Source organism: Podarcis liolepis, assembly GCF_965112155.1.
Source record: "Podarcis liolepis genome assembly, chromosome: 3".
Lineage (NCBI taxonomy): Eukaryota > Metazoa > Chordata > Lepidosauria > Squamata > Lacertidae > Podarcis > Podarcis liolepis.
The window spans coordinates 584,809-604,077 of record NC_139557.1 but is presented as its reverse complement, the minus strand read 5'-3'; the positions used below and the strand labels follow the sequence as shown (position 1 = coordinate 604,077).

General features: G+C 46.6%; 2 protein-coding genes across 3 annotated transcripts in view; one reads left to right on the top strand and one right to left on the bottom strand.

Moving 5' to 3' along the window:
• COL4A2 (collagen type IV alpha 2 chain) overlaps positions 1 to 19,269 on the bottom strand; it is a 179,053-nt gene that overhangs the window by 35,321 nt on the left and 124,463 nt on the right. For both annotated transcript variants that reach the window (XR_014523928.1, XM_083495038.1), the window contains 3 exons: positions 18,986 to 19,207; positions 12,678 to 12,839; positions 4,390 to 4,560 (listed from right to left, as the gene is read on the bottom strand). Coding sequence is in view for 1 of the 2 variants with exons in the window: in XM_083495038.1 (XP_083351164.1) it covers positions 4,390 to 4,560; positions 12,678 to 12,839; positions 18,986 to 19,207 (555 nt within the window). In the remaining variant the exon portion in view is untranslated. The remainder of the gene's footprint in view (positions 1 to 4,389; positions 4,561 to 12,677; positions 12,840 to 18,985; positions 19,208 to 19,269) is intronic.
• LOC310703069 (RCC1 and BTB domain-containing protein 1) overlaps positions 1 to 19,269 on the top strand; it is a 177,436-nt gene that overhangs the window by 138,604 nt on the left and 19,563 nt on the right. The gene's annotated exons all lie outside the window — the stretch shown is intronic.

Below are 19,269 nucleotides of genomic sequence, written 5' to 3'. Positions count from 1 at the left end.
AAAAATGCAAAAGTGTACAAGATATGGAGAAGTTTTGGAGAAAATATAAACAACTTGGAGGAAAAAAGCCTGAAGCAGTAGGTGCAGAAGGGGAAACAGATCCGGCAGAAAAAGAAGAAGATAAACAATAGCACACTTACCGGTAATTAGGCCTTTTTATTTATAAAATATATAAATAAAAGAGAAAAAAGAATTTGAAATTTTTAACTTGGAATGTTAGCAGACTAAACAATAAATTGAAAGGGAGTAAAACAGAACATGTATTACAAAAAAGAGAATTTGGACATAATATGCTTGCAAGAAACACATGTAGCAAGAAGACACAGAAGAGTCTTGATAAATAAATGATTGGGGATGGACTTTATGACATTAGACAAAAAAAAAGAGGGGTGGTAATTTATGCTAAAAATAAATATAATCTGAAACAGTTATTTAAAGATGATTATGGAAGGATGACAGCAATAGAAATAACCTTACAATAGAAACCTGTGATAATTGGGATCTATTCGCCAAATTAATAATTAAAAAAAGGATTTTTTTTAAGAACTGAAAGAAAAGTTGTATGAGTTTATGGATCAAAAGATAATATTAATGGGTGATTTAAATGGGGTAGTCTCCTTAGAAATTGACAGGACAATAAGAAAAATGGATTCAAAAGAAAGCAGACTACCTGTCACTTTCTTTAATATGGTAGAGAACTTAAAATTGACATTTGGCGATTTAGACACCCATTTGAAAGAGAATATACCCATTTTCCTGAACCAAATTAATCTGCAGGAAGAATTGAGTAGATATGGACATCAAATGAACTAAGACTGAGAACAAAAAGAATAGAAATACAACCAAGGACACTTTCAGATCACAATCCAGTGTTACTGGAATTGAAATGAAAACTCCACATTTAGGTGAAGTTTAAATGAAGGACTTTTAGATAACCAACTAACTTTGCAAAAAGCAGAAAAAATCTTGAAATATAATTTTGAATTAAATTTTAATCAAGGGACAGAACTTAATATGGTCTGGGATACAAGCAAAGCAGTGATGAGAGGATTTTTGTATTCAACAGAGTGCATATCAAAAAAAGGTTAGAGAAGGTAAAAATAGAGAAATTTTGGAAGAACTGATTAGAAATGAAAAAGAACTGATTAAAAAACCTGGGAAAGATTCAATAAAACAAAATATAAAAATGTTACAGACATAATTCTCAATGTTAGTGAACCAAGAAATTGAATGGAAGATTAAAATGCTAAGGCATAAAAAAGTGAATTTGCACTACTTGCTTGGCAATTAAAAAAAATGTAATAAACAAATTGAAAGTAGAAGGTAAAATAATAGATAACCTGAAGGATATCAGAAGACAATTTGTAAAATATTACAGAAAGCTATACTGAGCCAGTAAAGAAAAAGATACAATTGAAGAATACTTAAAGTAGAGTAATTTACCAAAAATCCTGAAGGAGAAAATTAATTATTTGAATGCACCAATAACGATACAGGAGGTGCAACAAGGAATTAATCATTCAAAATTAGGTAAATCACCAGGGTCATATTTATCAGCTAAATATTATAAAAAACTACAAGACTTTCTGATACAGTCGCTGAAGCATGTAATGAATAAATGTTGAACATGGAAAAATCCAGATTTATGGAAAGAGGCATATATAACATTACTTCTGAAACAAGACATGGACCTGCTCTCAGTAAATACTATAGGCCAATTTCTCTGCTCAACGATTATAAATTATTCTCCAATATTATGGTGAACCGTTCGAAACTGATATTAAAAGAGTTAATTCATCAGGATCAAGCTGGCTTTCTTCCTGGCTGAACAGATAAAGGATAATATAAGGAATATAACTGACATAATAGAATATCTGGAAGTCAGGAATGAAAAACAAGCAGCTCTGATGTTTGTGGATGCAGAGAAGGCCTTTGATAATGTGTCTTGGATCTTTATGAAAAAAATCTATGGAGATGATGAATTTTGGAGAATCATTTCTAAGAGGAATTGGTGCAATTTAAACAGATCAGCAGGCAATGCTGACAGTGAATAATGTAATATCAGAAAAGTGTAAAATTACAAAAGGGACAAGACAGGGTTGTCCCTATCACCGTTATTGTTTATTTTAGTATTAGAGACCCTGGTGAGGAACATAAGATCTGATGAAGAAATAAAAGGTATAACAGTTGGGTGCAAAGTGTAGAAATTGAGAGCATTTGCAGACGACCTTGTAACAACAGTAGAAGACCTGTTGGCGAGCATACCAAAGATATTAGACAAATTATCTGAGTTCAGACAGGTAACAGGATTCAAGCTAAATAAAAATAAAATGAAAGTATTAGTGAAAAATGTGAATGCATAAAAATATGAAAGTATTAGTGAAAAAATAAAAATGAGCTACAACTAGCAACACTAGTTAATTGAAAAAAGGTGAAGTATCTGGGGGTATGGCTAACAGCTAAGAATATAAATATTTTTAAGGAAAACTATGTAACAACGTGGAAAGAGATGAAGAAAAATATGGGTGTCTGAGGAAGGATGAATTTATTGCTTTGGGGAAGAATTTCAGTGATGAAAATGAATGTATTGCCAAGAATGTTATTCTTATTTCAAACAATACCCAGGGTATGCAGAGAGGGACACTTCAAACAATGGCAAAAATATATTTTCGAATTTATCTGGCAGGGGAAGAAACCAATATTAAATATTAAATATAAACTATTAACAGATACCAAAGAAAGAGGTGGCTTCTCTCTGCCAGATTTGAAATTATATTATGAGGCATCATGTCTCTGCTGGCTTCGGGAATGTATAACTTTAAAAAACACAGATATCTTAGACCTTGAGGGTCATGATAATAGATTTGGTTGGCATGCATATCTATGGTATGAGAAGACCAAAGTGCATAAAAAGTTTTTGAATCACTTGGTAAGAAAAGCAATTTATGGAGTATGGGAAAAATATAAAAACCTGTTAGAGCAGAAGACACCATGGTGGCTCTCCGCAGTGGAAGCGATATCCCTGAAAAAGACTAATGCAAAAAGTAAATGGGCAACCTATAAAGAGTTGCTTATGGAAGTAGAACAATTGAAATTGAAATGTTTTGAGGACATAAGACAGTAACAGGTTAGTTGCAATACCATCAATTAAATGATGTGTTTAAAACAGATAAGAAAAATGGATTTAGTCAAGAAATTTCAAGGTTTGAAAAAGATTTAATGGAAAACAATGTGAAGTTACTTTCTAAAATGTATAAACTGTTGCTAGAGTGGCATACCAAAGATGAAAAAGTTAAATTGGTAATGATACAATGGGCACAAGATATTGGGCACAATATCCAATTTTCATCTTGGGAAAAGTTATGGAGCGAGGATTTAAAATTTACAGCGTACTATGCATTGAAGGAGAACTATATGAAAATGATGTATCGGTGGTATCTAGCACCTTTATCATTAGCAGAGATGTACAGAACTGCTTCAGATGTTTGTTGGAAATGCAAGATAGAAGGCACGTTCTACCACATGTGGTGGACATGCAAGATAACAAGAGCATTCTGGGAAATGATTTACAATGAGTTAAAAAAAATGTTTAAAATAACGTTTGTGAAAAAGAGAGAGTCCTTTTTGTTAAGTATTTTAGGTAGAGAGATTCCGAAGGAGCAGAAATGACTATTTATGTACGCAACGACAGCAGCACAGATACTACTGGCCCAGAGATGGAAAGAAGACAAAGTTCTGACCAGAGACGAATGGCTGATGAAGATGATGGACTATGCGGGAATGGTGAAATTGACTGGGAAAATCAGAAACCAGGAAGAGAAGAAATTTAAGAAGGAATGGGAAAAAAGTATAATGTATTTAAGAGAACACTGTAAACAACTAAAAACTCTGGCAGGATTTGAGTAATACTTCTAATGTACGAAAAACTATGGATTATTTTTCTTTAAAAAATAGAGAAAATAAGGCAAGCAGCTGGAAAAAAAGATTGATAATGGTAACCATGGAAGAGGGGAGGGGAGTCGAAGGATTCAGGGAATCCTAAATGATGATGTGGATGTTTCGTTTGAATTTAAATTTGTTATGTAAAACTCAATAAAAATATATTTTTTAAAAAAAGAGAGACCAAGCATAACTTCAGGTAACTGGTCCCAAACAATTCAGGGCTTTAAACATAAAAAGCAGCACTTAACGTTGTACTGCAGATGGAAAAGTCCCCGGGAGCTTTTTGAGTAAAGAGCCTGCACCCAATTAATCTCAAAAAAGAGCTACAGGTGGTTTTCCCACTTTCATGGTCTATTGCATCTATTAACCCTTTGCACAAGATGTATTATGTATTACTCTTGGAGCAACTGCTCATGTAATTTTGGGCTCAGAATTGTTTTGCTGTACCTTTCACACCTGGAAGACCGTGCATTCCATCCACCCCAGGGAGGCCAGGCTCACCAGCCTTGCCTTTAGTTCCAATGAAACCAGGTTCACCTCTGTCACCTGCCAGGCCTTTCATTCCTACAGGACCAGGTTTCCCTGGGTCTCCTGCATCTCCTCTGGCACCCGGTGAGCCTATAAATATATGGTGAAAAGAAACAGAAGAATATAATGGATATAATGCAGCCACTGGAAAGCAGTCATTGTGCAGCTTGTATTGGTATGAAAACACATCAAATAAAGAACAAAACCAGTAAATTATTGATGGAATATTTTCCAAATTCTAGACATGCCCCCCTTGCCCTCATCCCACCTTGAACAGCTGTGAGTCCTCCACTCACTATGTCCTGAGTGGTTCAGAGGCAAAGCCTATTTCTCTCTGGACAACATGGCAGTCAAGGAAGAAAGCGAAATGGGAAACTGGGGAAGAGAAGGTGTGGCTCCCGATACCTTTGGTCCTGCCTGTTGCCTACTTTGGCCCCTCCCACCACTGGTGTGCAGTCCTAAAAAGTTACTATTAAGTGAATGCTGCTCTTGATATAAAGTTTCCCAAGCGCTATTTTAGACCTCAAAAACTTCAAATATGGTTAAATTTTATAGAGCAAATTTGTGAACTAGGGAAATTCACTGCCTTTTCTTTCCAGTTGATGGTGAAAAAATGACATAGTCCTGTCATCTATGTATTACTTATGTAAGACAGACTCAGATTCAGAATAAATTATGTTAGACCTAAGTATGCTTTTCTAAGCTTTTATACACCTGTGGTTTGTTGTCTGTGGTCAATCAGAAGCTGTGCTTTGGAAGTCAAACGTTTCAGAAGTTGAACAGACTTCCAGAACAGATTCTGTTCGACTTCCAAGGTACGACTGTATATGCTGTACAGTTTATTTTGTGTATGGATGAAAATTACTGTTTGGCAATATACTGTAGCAAAGAACTATCTGTATATCTGAAACACACACACACACACACACACACACACACACGGATACTACTTTTGTTTCTGAGACAATGCAGTCATGCGTTACAGCAGCCACTGGCTTAGAAGAGGCACCTTATTTTTTCACACACTGAAGTGAATGTCCCTTAAGATCTGCAGTTCTTATAAACACACACATATGTGTGTGTGTGTATAATGTGTGTGTGTGTGTGTGTGTGTGTGTGTGTGTAATTTAATTGGTGGCAACTCATTAGTAAGCCTAAAGTTTGTAAACCACCAATCCAATAAATATGGCATCCTCAGTAATAATGCTCATGTGCAGTCTACCACATGGTTCAGACTGGGCTGAATTACAGTGTAGTCAGCATACAAACATCCCATCTAGCTAGATGGACAACTGACAAGAAACAACATTTTGCAAGGATCTCTGCATTGGTGGTGTCAGAGCTGCTTGAAAATCCTAGCTCACGGAGGATCACGCTAGCCAGCGATCATTAAGTAAAAGTCTTTATTGAATTACAGTTTCCATTCTCACGCTGCTGCGCGCAACTCTACGCCTAGTAGCTAGGTCGGCGAAGCTCCGTCTGAGTCTCCGCCCCGTGTGCACCAACTTAATATCCTAGCCTTGCTCCACCTTTTCCGCCTGACTGTCCTCCTCTGGGTCCCTCTACCCCCCGGGGCTTCTTCCTTCCGGGATTCTTCTGACGCTGACCCGGACCCTCCTGCCTCCTTGCGCCGGGCTTTAGGACCTGGTTCCCTTTCGGGGCTGCTTACTGCGCCGCCTTCCTCTGCATTTGAACTTGGCGCGCGCGCCCAACCTTCCACTTTCCTCTTAACCGTTTCTTCGCTCCCCGATGGAGGTGTGGCCACTCCTGACTCATGCCCTCCCTCCTGTGGTGAGCTGCTAGCGCTTCCCCCCTGGCTTCCTTCCTCTTCCCTGCTTCCTGGCGGTGACGCTGGTCCCGATTTCCAGCTGCTCCCCCCTGAGTCCCCTCTGGCTCTATCTTCCTGGGGTGCCCCCCTAGACTCCCCCCTTGCCCTGGCCACTGGTGCTCCTTTCTGTGAATCCTCTGATTCACTGGAAAGACTAGGAGATCTCGGGTCGTCGTCATCACTCATCTTTTCTTCTGCCTCCTCCCCTTCGCTCTCTGTTTCCTCCCTTGCCCGTGCCTCTGCTCCTAAACCCCTGACATCCATCCCCCCCTCGAAGCCCCCCATTCCCCCCTCCCCTCCTTCCGGTGCTGGAGCTGGGGGCTGCTGTTGCAAAGTGACGAACGTCGGATATCGGTCGCTTCCCGTGGCGGGCCTCCATCTGAACTCTCCCGGGTCTTCCTCCCTGCTCTCGTCGACGACGGTCACCTCCGCTTCCATCTCTGTGCCGCCGTGCTCGAAACCAGGGTCGTCCCCGAAAATGTCCATGTCCGTCTCTCCCTCACTTCCTGCTGGCGGCGTTGCTCGTCCTGAGCATTCCAGCCACTTTCTGCGGAACTGCTCCTCTGGCCTATCGTCCCACCAATACGAGGGTTCTGAGGCAGATCCCGAGGGTGACCCCTCCGGGGAACGGACGTCTCGTGTCGGTTCCTCGTCCGAGTCGAACCCCCGGAACGTGCTGGCCGAAAGCGTGGGCGTGAAAAGCCAGTCGTCGAAAAAGTCTGCTGGCATAGGTCTATGTGGGAAGAGGGCATGAAACTCGTCTTTGAGCAGAGGTTCGTCCAAGGCGTAGCCCGGCACCCAGCTGTTCGCACTGGCCGGGGTGCCCTCCTTGGCGAGAAAGTATTCTACCCCCTCTTCCCCCCATCTGGAGTCCAAAATCTCCGTGACTTCGTTGATGCGCTCCTTCTGTGCCACTCCCGCGTGCCCTGTTCTGTCTCTGGCCGGACTCGGCGCCGTTCCGGGTTCCTGGAACCTGTGCGGTGCCTTGTAGGGAGTGAGCACCGATCTGTGGAATACCGGATGCATTCTGGAACCCTCCGGAAGTGCCAGTCTGAAAGCTACCGGGTTGACCTGCTCTTCGACTTGGTAGGGCCCCAGTTGTTTATGCCCTAGTTTCTTCTTGGCCAACGACCTGGCCGGCACTGCGTGGACTGCTAACCAAACCCAGTCTCCCACGTGGAGCTCTTCTCCAACCCTTCTGTGCTTGTCTGCTTGTACCTTGTATGCGTGCTTGGCCAGCTCCAGGTGGCGCCTCAGCTGATCGTGGACTTCCTGCAGCTCCGACGCGAACGCATCTGCTGTCTGCGGCTCCCCCTCCCCCATTCTTTCCAGTCCCGGGAAGGTTCTGGGGTGCCTCCCGTTGTTGGCGAAGAACGGCGTGACCCCCGTGGACACGTGCTTCGTGTTGTTGTAGGCGAACTCGGCAAGCGGCAGGTAATCCACCCACGTCGCAGGCTGTTGATTTGCATAACATCTCAGGTACTGCTGCATGATGGCATTGACCCGTTCCGCTTGCCCGTTGGTCTGCGGGTGTCTCGCCGACGCCAGGTTGATCTTGACGTTCAGGAAGCCCATCAGCTTCTTCCAGAAATTCGAGATGAACTGCCGCCCCCGGTCGGACAGAATAGACCGTGGCAGACCGTGAACCTTGAACACGTGGTCTATGAACAGTTTGGCGGTTTGCTCCGCCGTGGCCACCTTAGCACACGGAATGAAATGCGCCATCTTGGAAAACAGGTCCACCACCACCAGCACTGCCGTCTTGCCCCTTGAGCTGGGCAGATCCGTGACAAAGTCCAGGGCCACCCTTTCCCAAGGTTCGACCGGAGTTTGCAGCGGTTCCAACAGTCCGGCCGGCGGTTTGTGCACTGGTTTGGCCCTCTGGCAGGTGTCACACCTCGCCACGTAGTCTGCGACCTCCCCTCTCATTCCAGGCCACCAGAAATCCCTGGCTACTAATTCCACCGTCTTCTCCTTGCCAAAGTGCCCGGCCGTGGGCGCGTCATGCAGCTGCTGCAGCACCTTGGCTCGAAGTTCGTCTCCCGGCACGTAGATGGCCCCTTTACGGATGAGCAATCCATCTCTTAGCTGGAAACCGTCGGCCGCTGCCTTGCCCCTTTGCACCTCTGCCATCTTTGCTTGTGCGAAGGAGTCCCCCTGCAACGCTCGTCGCACCGCCTCTAGGTCCACGGTCGCCGCGGCGCACGCCCACACTGTTGGTGCGAAGATGTGCATGGCGGCCGCTGGTGTTGCGTCCTCCAGATACTGTGGCTTACGGGAGAGAGCGTCTGCCATGATGTTGGTGTCCCCCGGGACATACTCTATTCGGAAGTCGAAGTTCGCAAAGAACTCAGCCCAACGTATCTGCCTCTGGTTCAGGAACTGTGCCGTGCGCCAGTGCTCTAGATTCTTGTGGTCCGTGCAAACCTGCACCGTGTGCTTGGCGCCGATCAGAAAGTGCCTCCACGCCTTGAACGCTGCGTGAATGGCCAGCAATTCCCTGTCCCATATGGTGTAGTTCTGCTCGGACTTGCTGAGCTTCCTGGAGTAAAACGCTCCCGGTCGCCACACCCCCTGCGGGTCTTTCTGCAGCAGGACCGCCCCCACGGCTCTGTCCGAGGCGTCTGTCTCCACCCTCATCGGCTTGCTGGGGTTGACATGAAGCAGCTGCTCTTCCGACGCGAAGAGACGCTTGAGTGCCTGAAAGGACTGCTCCGCCTGCTCTGTCCAAATGAACTTCTTTTTCTTGGAGCTAAGCGTGTCAGTGATGGCCGCCGTCTGCATCGCGAAGCCCTTGATAAACTTGCGATAGAAGTTCGCAAAGCCGACAAACCGTTGGACCTCCTTCCGGTTGCGCGGGCTCTTCCAATCCAACACCGCTCGAACCTTGGCGCTGTCCATGGCGAGCCCCTTGTCAGACAGCTTGTAGCCCAGAAAATCCACCTCCGGCACGTCAAATTGGCACTTCTCCAGCTTGGCGTAGAGCCTATGTTGCTTTAGCCTGCTCAGCACTTCCTTGACGTGTTTGTCATGCTCCTGCTGCGACTCCGAAAAGATCAGGATGTCATCTAAGAAACAGACGCACGTCTTGTAGAGAAGTCCCGCCAACACGTGATGCATAAATGCTTGAAAAACGTGGGAGCCATTTTGCAATCCAAAAGGCATAACTCTATATTCGTAGGTCCCCAGTGGCGTGAACATGGCTGTCTTCCACTCATCACCCTCCCGCATGCGAATGAGGTTGTACGCCCCCCGCAGGTCCAACTTGGTGAACACTCTGCCCTTCCGTACCTTTGCGAGGAGGTCGTCAATTCGGGGCATGGGGAAGTCCGATGGCCTAGTCACACTGTTCAAAATCCTGTAATCCACTACGAGTCTCTTTTGGGGCGTGTCCCGCTTCTTAACAAAGAATACGGGACTGCCCCCCACTGCCCTGGACTCCCGGATGAAGCCGCGCTGCAAATTATGATCAATGAACTCCTTGAGTTCTTGCAGTTCGTCCTCTGACATGGAATACAGTTTCCCTTTAGGCAGCGCCGCCCCCGGCAGCAGGTCAATTTTGCAGTCATATGGTCTGTGAGGGGGTAGCCTGTCTGCCTCCTTCTCGCAGAAAACTTCCAAAAATTCAGCGTACTTGTGGGGAATCGCTTGCAGCGTGCCTAGCAGCAGCTGTGACTCCTCTTCCTCTCCTTCCTGCCTGGGCACGATGCAGTGTTCAGCACAAAAGGAAGAGCCGAAGGTCAGCTGCCTCTGGTACCAAGCCATCGTTGGGCTGTGCTTGTCCAGCCAACTCATGCCCAATACAATGGGCGTGTCAGATAGTTGAGTGACGTTGAAGCTGATGATTTCTCTGTGATTCCCAAGTCGCATCACCATTGGTGGCGTCTGCTTCACCACTTGCCCCCCGAGCAGCTCCCTGCCATCCACCGTGACAACCTGCAGGGGCAGTGTGGCCGGCAGCAACTGCACAGCGTGCCTGTCGACAAAGTCCTGCCCTATAAAGTCCGCATTGCTGCCTGAGTCAATGGTGATTGGCACGTCCATGGTGATTCCATTGGGCAGCTGGAGAGATGCTGTGAGCCTCACTACTGGTTTGGGCGGGAGGGGGTTCACGGGCTGTAAAATCTCTGGGGACTGCGTCACTAACACGTCTGGCTGGGCCCCAGTGCCTCTTCCTCCAGCCAGACAGCGTCGTTTCCCTGCTGTGGTCCTCCTTGCTGCGTTGCTGCAGTCACCATTGCTGAGGCTGCAGTGAGCTTGTGGGGCCTCTGGGGACACTCTTTTGCCATATGCCCTGGCTCCTCACAGACGTAACACTTCCTGTTCCCTCTAGGAGGCTTCGCTTTCACTGCTGCCGGTGCTAGGGCTCTGGTTGCTGACTGAGCCCTTGCACCTCCAACCTCCATAGGTTCGACTCCTCCTCCTGGCGGAGGCGTGGATTGCGCCCGCGCTGCTTCTCTGGGAAGGAAGGAGGGGCCCCCGGCTGGTTCGCGCCCTCCACGCCCTTCGTCCCTGCTCCACGGACGTCCTTCCAGCCTCACCCCCACTGCCAGTGCCCTCTGAACGACCTCCTGGGTGGTTCGGGGTCTCTCCCCCCTCGCAATCTCATCTTTAATCGAGTTGTGCAGCCCCTCCCAAAAGAGGTCTCTTACAGGAGCCGAATCTCTGTCCCATTCCAGGGCACTGACCAAGGCGAAAAAGCGGGCATGATACTGCCTGACGCTGGCCCTCCCTTGTCTCAGCCCATGCACCTCCTTCCGTGCAAGATCCACGTCAATACTTGATAAAAAACACCCATCCATCGCTTTAATAAAGGCATCTGCATTCTGGAGCGCCGGATCCTTATCTCTCCATAAATTGCGTAGCCATGCTTTCGCATCCCCATGCAAATGGGACATGATGAACCCCACTCTCTCTTGTTCATCTCTAAAGTCTTTATGCAGCAGTTGCAGTGCGCACAGTACGTCGGCTCTAAAGTTGGGATACTGTTGCAGGTTCCCATCGAAGTGAGAGACCAGCCCGCCTGTCCGTCTCGCCAACCCAATTCCCTCCTGCCGGGGTGTCTGCTTTGTCAGCACGTCTAACCTAACCTGGAGATCCCTGCAGGCGGCGGCTGCCTCCTCCTCTCTCTTCCTGGATGCAAGAGCCTCGGCGTTCAGTTGTGCCACTGCGTTTCTGAGTTCCTCTATCTGCTGCTCAGCCGTCATGTCGTCTGCCGTTCGTGAGCTCGCTAGTAGGCACCTGTTTCTCTCCCCTCCTCGAGGCTGTAGATGCCCACAAGAGGGAGACGGAGCTTACTGTCAGAGCTGCTTGAAAATCCTAGCTCACGGAGGATCACGCTAGCCAGCGATCATTAAGTAAAAGTCTTTATTGAATTACAGTTTCCATTCTCACGCTGCTGCGCGCAACTCTACGCCTAGTAGCTAGGTCGGCGAAGCTCCGTCTGAGTCTCCGCCCCGTGTGCACCAACTTAATATCCTAGCCTTGCTCCACCTTTTCCGCCTGACTGTCCTCCTCTGGGTCCCTCTACCCCCCGGGGCTTCTTCCTTCCGGGATTCTTCTGACGCTGACCCGGACCCTCCTGCCTCCTTGCGCCGGGCTTTAGGACCTGGTTCCCTTTCGGGACTGCTTACTGCGCCGCCTTCCTCTGCATTTGAACTTGGCGCGCGCGCCCAACCTTCCACTTTCCTCTTAACCGTTTCTTCGCTCCCCGATGGAGGTGTGGCCACTCCTGACTCATGCCCTCCCTCCTGTGGTGAGCTGCCAGCGCTTCCCCCCTGGCTTCCTTCCTCTTCCCTGCTTCCTGGCGGTGACGCTGGTCCCGATTTCCAGCTGCTCCCCCCTGAGTCCCCTCTGGCTCTATCTTCCTGGGGTGCCCCCCTAGACTCCCCCCTTGCCCTGGCCACTGGTGCTCCTTTCTGTGAATCCTCTGATTCACTGGAAAGACTAGGAGATCTCGGGTCGTCGTCATCACTCATCTTTTCTTCTGCCTCCTCCCCTTCGCTCTCTGTTTCCTCCCTTGCCCGTGCCTCTGCTCCTAAACCCCTGACAGGTGGCATAACATTTGAATCATGTAAGAAGCTGGTATAATGCAGACGTTAAAAGTGTGCACCGTGAACTAAAGTCAACAGCCAATCTTCCATGGCTTAAATCTTAAAAGGACTATGATTGTACCATGTTGGCAGTATTAACAGGGAAAAGCTACTCCATGTCAATGCTTGAAATAATAAGCTCCTATGAAAGTTTAATGGAATGACATTGCACCCCCAAAGGTCCCACATCAGTAGTTTGAGATCACCTTTCCCCAGGAAAGTGCTAAAGATGCCCAGGCAAAGTACAAGGAAAATCACATTTGGGAAGCACGCGGGACGATCCTCACCTACAAACCCTGGTGAGCCAGCTCTGCCCGTGATCCCTTGCTGGCCTGGCAGTCCAGGGAATCCAAATGGTCCTTGTGGTCCGGGCAAACCAGTCAAGCCAGCAGGGCCAGGAGATCCAGGATGCCCTTTAGCTCCAGGCTGACCTGGAATGCCATCACTTCCTAAAAATAATAACAAGTGTCATTAATTGTTATGCGTTGGATATCGAGTGCATATAGATACAGAGTTGGATCAGGATTTAATTAATTAAACTCAGTCCCCATTTAAATCAGTGAGATTTCAAGGTCATGACTACTGTCAGGGAAGAGTTAGAAGTTTCCAGTTTCTCAAAGCATTCCCCAAGGGGGGAAGGAGAGCAGTGAATCTAATAGAAGGGAGCAAGAGGAACAGCAGGGAGGGACTGGCTGTTCCCAGGAAAGGCAAGGGTTCAGTTCTAGCTCAGATTGGGAGGAGGGGAGATACAAGCCAGCTCTAGCCAGGAGGGTAGGAAAAAGAACAGGAAAGCGAAGGGAAGGGCGCCTTCGCCATTTTGAGAGTGGCTGGTCACCGAGAAGCAGAGCTCAGAAGGTATCTGAAAGAAGTGACTCTGAGGAATAATAGTTAAGAACCGTTTATAAGATTGTTTTGTTAATACGCAAGAAAAAGTTATAAAAGAACAAGAAGCGTTTGTGTGGTGATCTGAAGAGGACAACGACCAGGCCTGACAGAATACCTTCTGCTCTGTGCCTCTTCACTATATGTAAAGAAGGAGAAGCCAAAATGGAGGGAGCTGTGGCGCCAGTTGGGCAAGGAGAAACCCCAGTGCTCCAGCTAACATTACAGGACTTATGGCAACAGAACTTACAGTTGAAAAGTCAAGTCGACATACTATCAGCAGCATTGGGAGAACATAAAACCATGTTGCAAGCGACGCAGGGAAACAGAGTGAGTAAAACATTTACTGTACATCCGCCTAGCTTCAAGGGAGAAAGCTCTGAATACATGGCTTTCAAGACAGAAATTTCTTACATAATTGAGATAAAGGATAAAGAATTTCAATCTGAGCAAGAGAAGGTTGCTTATGTGATTAATTTCTTGGAAGGGAGGGCTAAGGACTGTGCTATACCCCTAATATCTCGAAGGGATGTCGCCCTAGGAAATCTACAAATTTTTCTGCAGTATCTAGACACGATTTTCTTAGACCCTGCGCATGAAACAACCACAGCTAGGCAGCTGTTGAGAATGAGACAAGGAAAAGGCACTGTGGGAGTTTACTGGTCCAACTTTAGTTTGCTGGTGCAGAAATTAAAATGGAATCTGAATTCCCCAACAGTTGCAGCCCTTTTTAGGGAAGGACTGAATAATGAGATTTTAGACCAATTGGCCCAAATGCCAGAACCTAGTTCCTTGGACTCTCTGGTCCGAACGTGCCTGCAATTGAGCCTACGCATGGAACGGAGGGCTAGTGAAAAGAAGGAACAATGGCGACCATGGTGGCGGGAAAACAATATTATTGAAAGTACAGAGAGCAGAGCGGGCAACGTGCCAGGACGAGAGCGGCCAGAGCCCATGGAATTAGGCGCAGCCAGACCCCTCCCAGTTCCTACCTCTTCCATGGTAAGAGGAAATGCAGGGAGAGGAAGAGACACGAGACGTTGCTTTGTCTGTGGAAAACCAGGGCATCTGGCACGACAATGTTGCAATCGTAAAGGATTGTCTCTATCTGGAGCAGACATGGGAGAAGACAATTGCCTGAAGGAACTGCATCAGGGAAACGAATGTCCCCGGCTGGAAATGGGAGCTTGCAGCCGGGTGGAGGAACAATAGAAGGCTCTCACGTGGAACCACCTATCCCAGGACTAACGGTGAAGGTACAACTACAACTACCCAATGGACATAGGGTCCAGGTAGAGGCGCTGTTAGACTCAGGAGCGTCAGCAGATTTCATAGACCAGAAATTGGTACAGGAACACAAAATCGCTTTGTTACCTTTGAATTTCCCACTGCGAGTGAAAACAACCGACGGCAGACCGCTACTGTCAGGAGAAGTGACTTACGAGACTCCACCAATGAGAATGGATATGGGTCATCACTCAGAGACCAGGGCATTTCATGTGACCAAACTAGCTGGGCACCCGATGGTGCTGGGCATGAGTTGGCTCAATCGTCACAATCCGGTGATTGCCTGGCATCAAAGGTCTTTGGTTTTTGGTTCAATCTATTGTATGACACATTGTTTGGGGCAAAAGGGAAAAATCTCGGTGGAAGTAATGGGAACAGAGGTGGAAGGGAAGTTGATGGGGAATGAAAGTGAGATTCCGTCACAATATATTGCTTATCGGGATGTTTTTTGTGAAAAAGAAGCGGATAAACTTCCACCACATAGGCCCTATGATTGCAAGATAGATCTAGTCCCTGGGGCACAGTTGCCACCAAGCAAGATATATACCATGTTGGTGTTGGGATACTGCCAGGGAGACAAAGTCCATCATGGCCCCAAGGCGTCTGCCGGACGATCCATCGATCTCCCGTAGGCACGCAGTATCAGCAATTAGTGACATGAGTTTCCTGAAATATCTTGCCACATTCCAGAGCTCATGCACACTCTATCAGCAGATAATGCACAGCAAAAGTCACACTCAGGAGAGCATTATTTACAAGTTTTATTCAGCGTTGATCAGAACAAAGAAAGACATGACTGCCTGTGTCAGTGTCTCCAGACACAGAGAGAGTGAAACAAAAGCAAAGACACAACAGAAACATCCTGTGAAAACAGGAAATACGCAGGCTGTGACACAAACATCCTGCTCCCTTTTAAGGTGGAACGGAAATATCGGAAGTAGAATCTGCAGCACTGAGGGAGTTCCTGCAAAAGAATTTGCAGAGAGGTTTTATTAGAGAGTCCACGGCCTCGGAGGGTGCTCCCGTCTTTTTTGTCAAAAAGAAAGGGGAGGAAGGGGCACCGAGATTAGTATGTGACTTCAGAATCCTTAACAGCCAAATGAAGCCTCACGTGTGCCCACTGCCACGTATAGATGACCTCTTAGAGAGAGTAAGGTTAGCCAAAATCTTTACCAAGCTTGATCTACGAGGAGCATATAATCTGATAAGGGTCAGAGAAGGGGATGAGTGGAAAACCAGTTTTTGTACTAAGTATGGTGCATTTGAATTCTTGGTAATGCCTTTTGGCTTGCAAAATGGCTCAGGGGTATTTCAGACCTTCATCAATCACGTCTTGGCAGGTATACTGGATCAGTTCTGTGTCTCTTATTTAGATGACCTCTTAATATATAGTGAAAGTGTGGAGGAACATGTAAAACATGTCACGCAGGTGTTAGAGAGATTGAGGACCAACAGATTATATGTGAAATTAGAAAAGTGTAAGTTCCACACACAAAAGGTGGAGTTCCTGGGATATTGCATTTCCCACAAAGGGGTGCACATGGACCACAGTAAAGTTCAGGCAGTGGTGAAATGGGAGGCACCTAAAACTAAGAAAGATCTACAGAGGTTTTTAGGATTTGTACCATCAGGTGGTGGTACAAACAGATCATAAGAATTTAGAGTATTGGAGAACTGCTAGACAGCTAAACCAAAGGCAAATTAGGTGGGCGGAGTTTTTTGCTGGGTTTAATTTTAGGATTGAGTACATACCTGGGCATCAAAACATTCGTGCAGACGCGCTATCGTGCAAACCTGAGTATATGGAAGGAGAAGCACCTCCCAAGTTGCGAGAAATGCTGAGATCGGATCAGTGGGGGTGTGGACGGCAGGGAATTCCAGCGATTGACAGTAACAGATGAGTTTGCACAAAAGAAAATGGATGAACTGAGAAAAAGTAGAGGGGAAGAGGAAGGTTTCAAGGAAAAAGGTGGATTGTTGTACAGGAGAGGGATGCTGTATGTACCTGCAGGTGAATTAAGAGGTAAGGTGAATTAAGAGGATAACCTGACTGCAGGACATTTTGGTAGAGAAAAGACCCTGTATCAAATCACACGGCTGTTCTGGTGGCCAAAGTTGAGGGAGGAGGTAACACAATATGTAAGAGGTTGTGAAGTATGTCAACGAGCTAAGGCACCTAGAGCAGCTCCCGCAGGGTTGTTGCAACCTATGCCCACGTCGGGAAGGCCTTGGGATGTGGTGTCTATGGATTTTATAACGGATCTACCATCATCACATAGGCATACAGTGATCTTTGTGGTGGTTGACATGCTAACCAAGATGGCGCATTTCATCCCATCTGCCAAAATTCCGACCGCGCAGGAAACTGCAAAGATGTTTTTAGATAATATTTTTAGGTTGCATGGCATGCCATCACAAATCATTTCAGATAGAGGGGCCCAATTTACATCACAATTTTGCAGGAGGTTAATGCAGTTACTAGATGTGGAGCTAAGCCTCACGTCGGCGAGACACCCGCAAACCAATGGGGAAGCTGAAAGAACGAATGCAACACTACAACAATATCTGAGGTGTTATGCTGGTTATCAGCAGAGCGGGTGGTTAGAGAAGTTGAGTCTAGCAGAGTTTGCGTATAATAATGCAATGCATGTGTCTACAGGCAGAGCCCCATTTGTGGCAAACTATGGCTTGCACCCAAGGGCATTCCCAGGTCAAGAGGAGCAGTTAGCAGTACCAGAACAAATGATAGAGGAGTTGAGGTGCATTCATGAGATATTGAAAGAGGATTTGGAAGAAGCTAAAGAGGCTTACAAGAGAGCTGCAGACAGGCACCGGCGAGTTGGGCAAGGGACTACCAATACGAGGGAGGTGTAAAAAGCTAGAACCAAGGAGATTGGGACCTTTCCAAGTAAAGGCTCAAATTAACCCAGTTGCTTTCAAGCTTCATTTACCTGAAAATATGAGAATACACCCTGTATTTCACAGATCTTTATTGTCAGTGTTTGTCAGCATATTGTCAGTGTATTGTCAGCGTATTGTCAGTGCATAAGTATCAAAGTTCAAGGGAACCACCTCCTTTCCCCACCATGATGGGGGAAGAGGAGACCGAAGTGGAAGAGATATTAGACTCGAGAATAAGTAGGAGGAAATTACAGTATTTGGTTGCATGGAAAGGGTTAGATGAGTCTGAGAACCCATGGGAACCAGCAGAAAAAAATTAATGTTCCAGAATTGCAGAGAGAATTCCATAGAAAATATCCCCACAAGCCAAAACCCTATAACTGGCATCTTCAAGAAATTTTTGAAGAGACAGATAGCAAGGAAGAAGAGTTCATAGGGTTCGGTCCTTCAGAAACAGAGGAGAGCGAGGAGGAGGAAGGGGGGCTTAGGGGAGGGGGTGATGTCAGGGAAGAGTTAGAAGTTTCTAGTTTATCAGAGGGAGAAAGCATTCCCCAAGGGGGGAAGGAGAGCAGTGAATCTAATAGAAGGGAGCAAGAGGAACAACGGGGAGGGACTGGCTGTTCCCAGGAAAGGCAAGGGTTCAGTTCTAGCTCAGATTGGGAGGAGGGGAGATACAAGCCAGCTCTAGCCAGGAGGGTAGGAAAAAGAGCAGGAAAGCGAAGGGAAGGGCGCCTTCGCCATTTTGAGAGTGGCTGGTCACCGAGAAGCAGAGCTCAGAAGGTATCTGAAAGAAGTGACTCTGAGGAATAATAGTTAAGAACCGTTTATAAGATTGTTTTGTTAATACACAATAAAAAGTTATAAAAGAACAAGAAGTGTTTGTGTGGTGATCTGAAGAGGACAACGACCAGTCCTGACAACTACTTTGTCAACAAATTTAGCTTAGCTCCAACTCACAGTCCAGAAAATAATTATAATAACATTTATTCTGAAGCCTATGAATATGAAAAGCTGCCTTCTGAATAGGTCCTACACGCTCATAAGGAAAGCAGCTTTCTGGTTTGCAGTCTATACAGAATGGGACTTATTGAGTTCTGCTTTCTTAACAATCAGTAATTTTCATTTCCTCTACTGGTATTATGTGCAACATCTTAGGTGAAAAATCTGGGAATACTGATGAAGGCAATGGACCAGGATGCTCATTTTCAGCAAAACCGCAGGACTGCTGCTGGCTGCAATGCAGAGAACCTACTTACGCTAAGTATATGTTGCTTGGGAGCAAACATGTTGGTTTCACTATTTCTCCAGCTGCAGCTCTCTGTGCAAAATCACAAACTGATTTTGAAATTCCTTGCAGTTTTCAAAGCAACATGCCAGGGTGCAGAGGGCTGTTTGAAACTAGGCTACAGAACCTTTGCTGCATGCAGAACTCATTGCAGAACTCTGCATCACCACAACTGCTATCACCAAATTTCCTGAGTCTCTCTTCTTTAAAATTCTCCATTGGCAAAAGCAAGAGCATTACCTCTCAGTCCTGGCAAGCCGTGATCTCCTGGGGGGCCTTTCAGTCCTGGGATTCCTGGTGGCCCAGCATCCCCTTGGGGGCCTGTGGGTGCTCCAAGTCTGTCACCTGCAGCTCCTTTCACTCCTGGAGGGCCTGGCCAACCTGGCAATCCTGGACTCCCAGGAAAGCCCTGCTCCCCAGGCAAACCTGGTGCACCTCTGTTTCCTCTGGGCCCAGGAAATCCTAAATAGAAAAAAATTATGATTCTAGGAAAAGTAATTTATTTGCCAGAATAAACTTGTTAA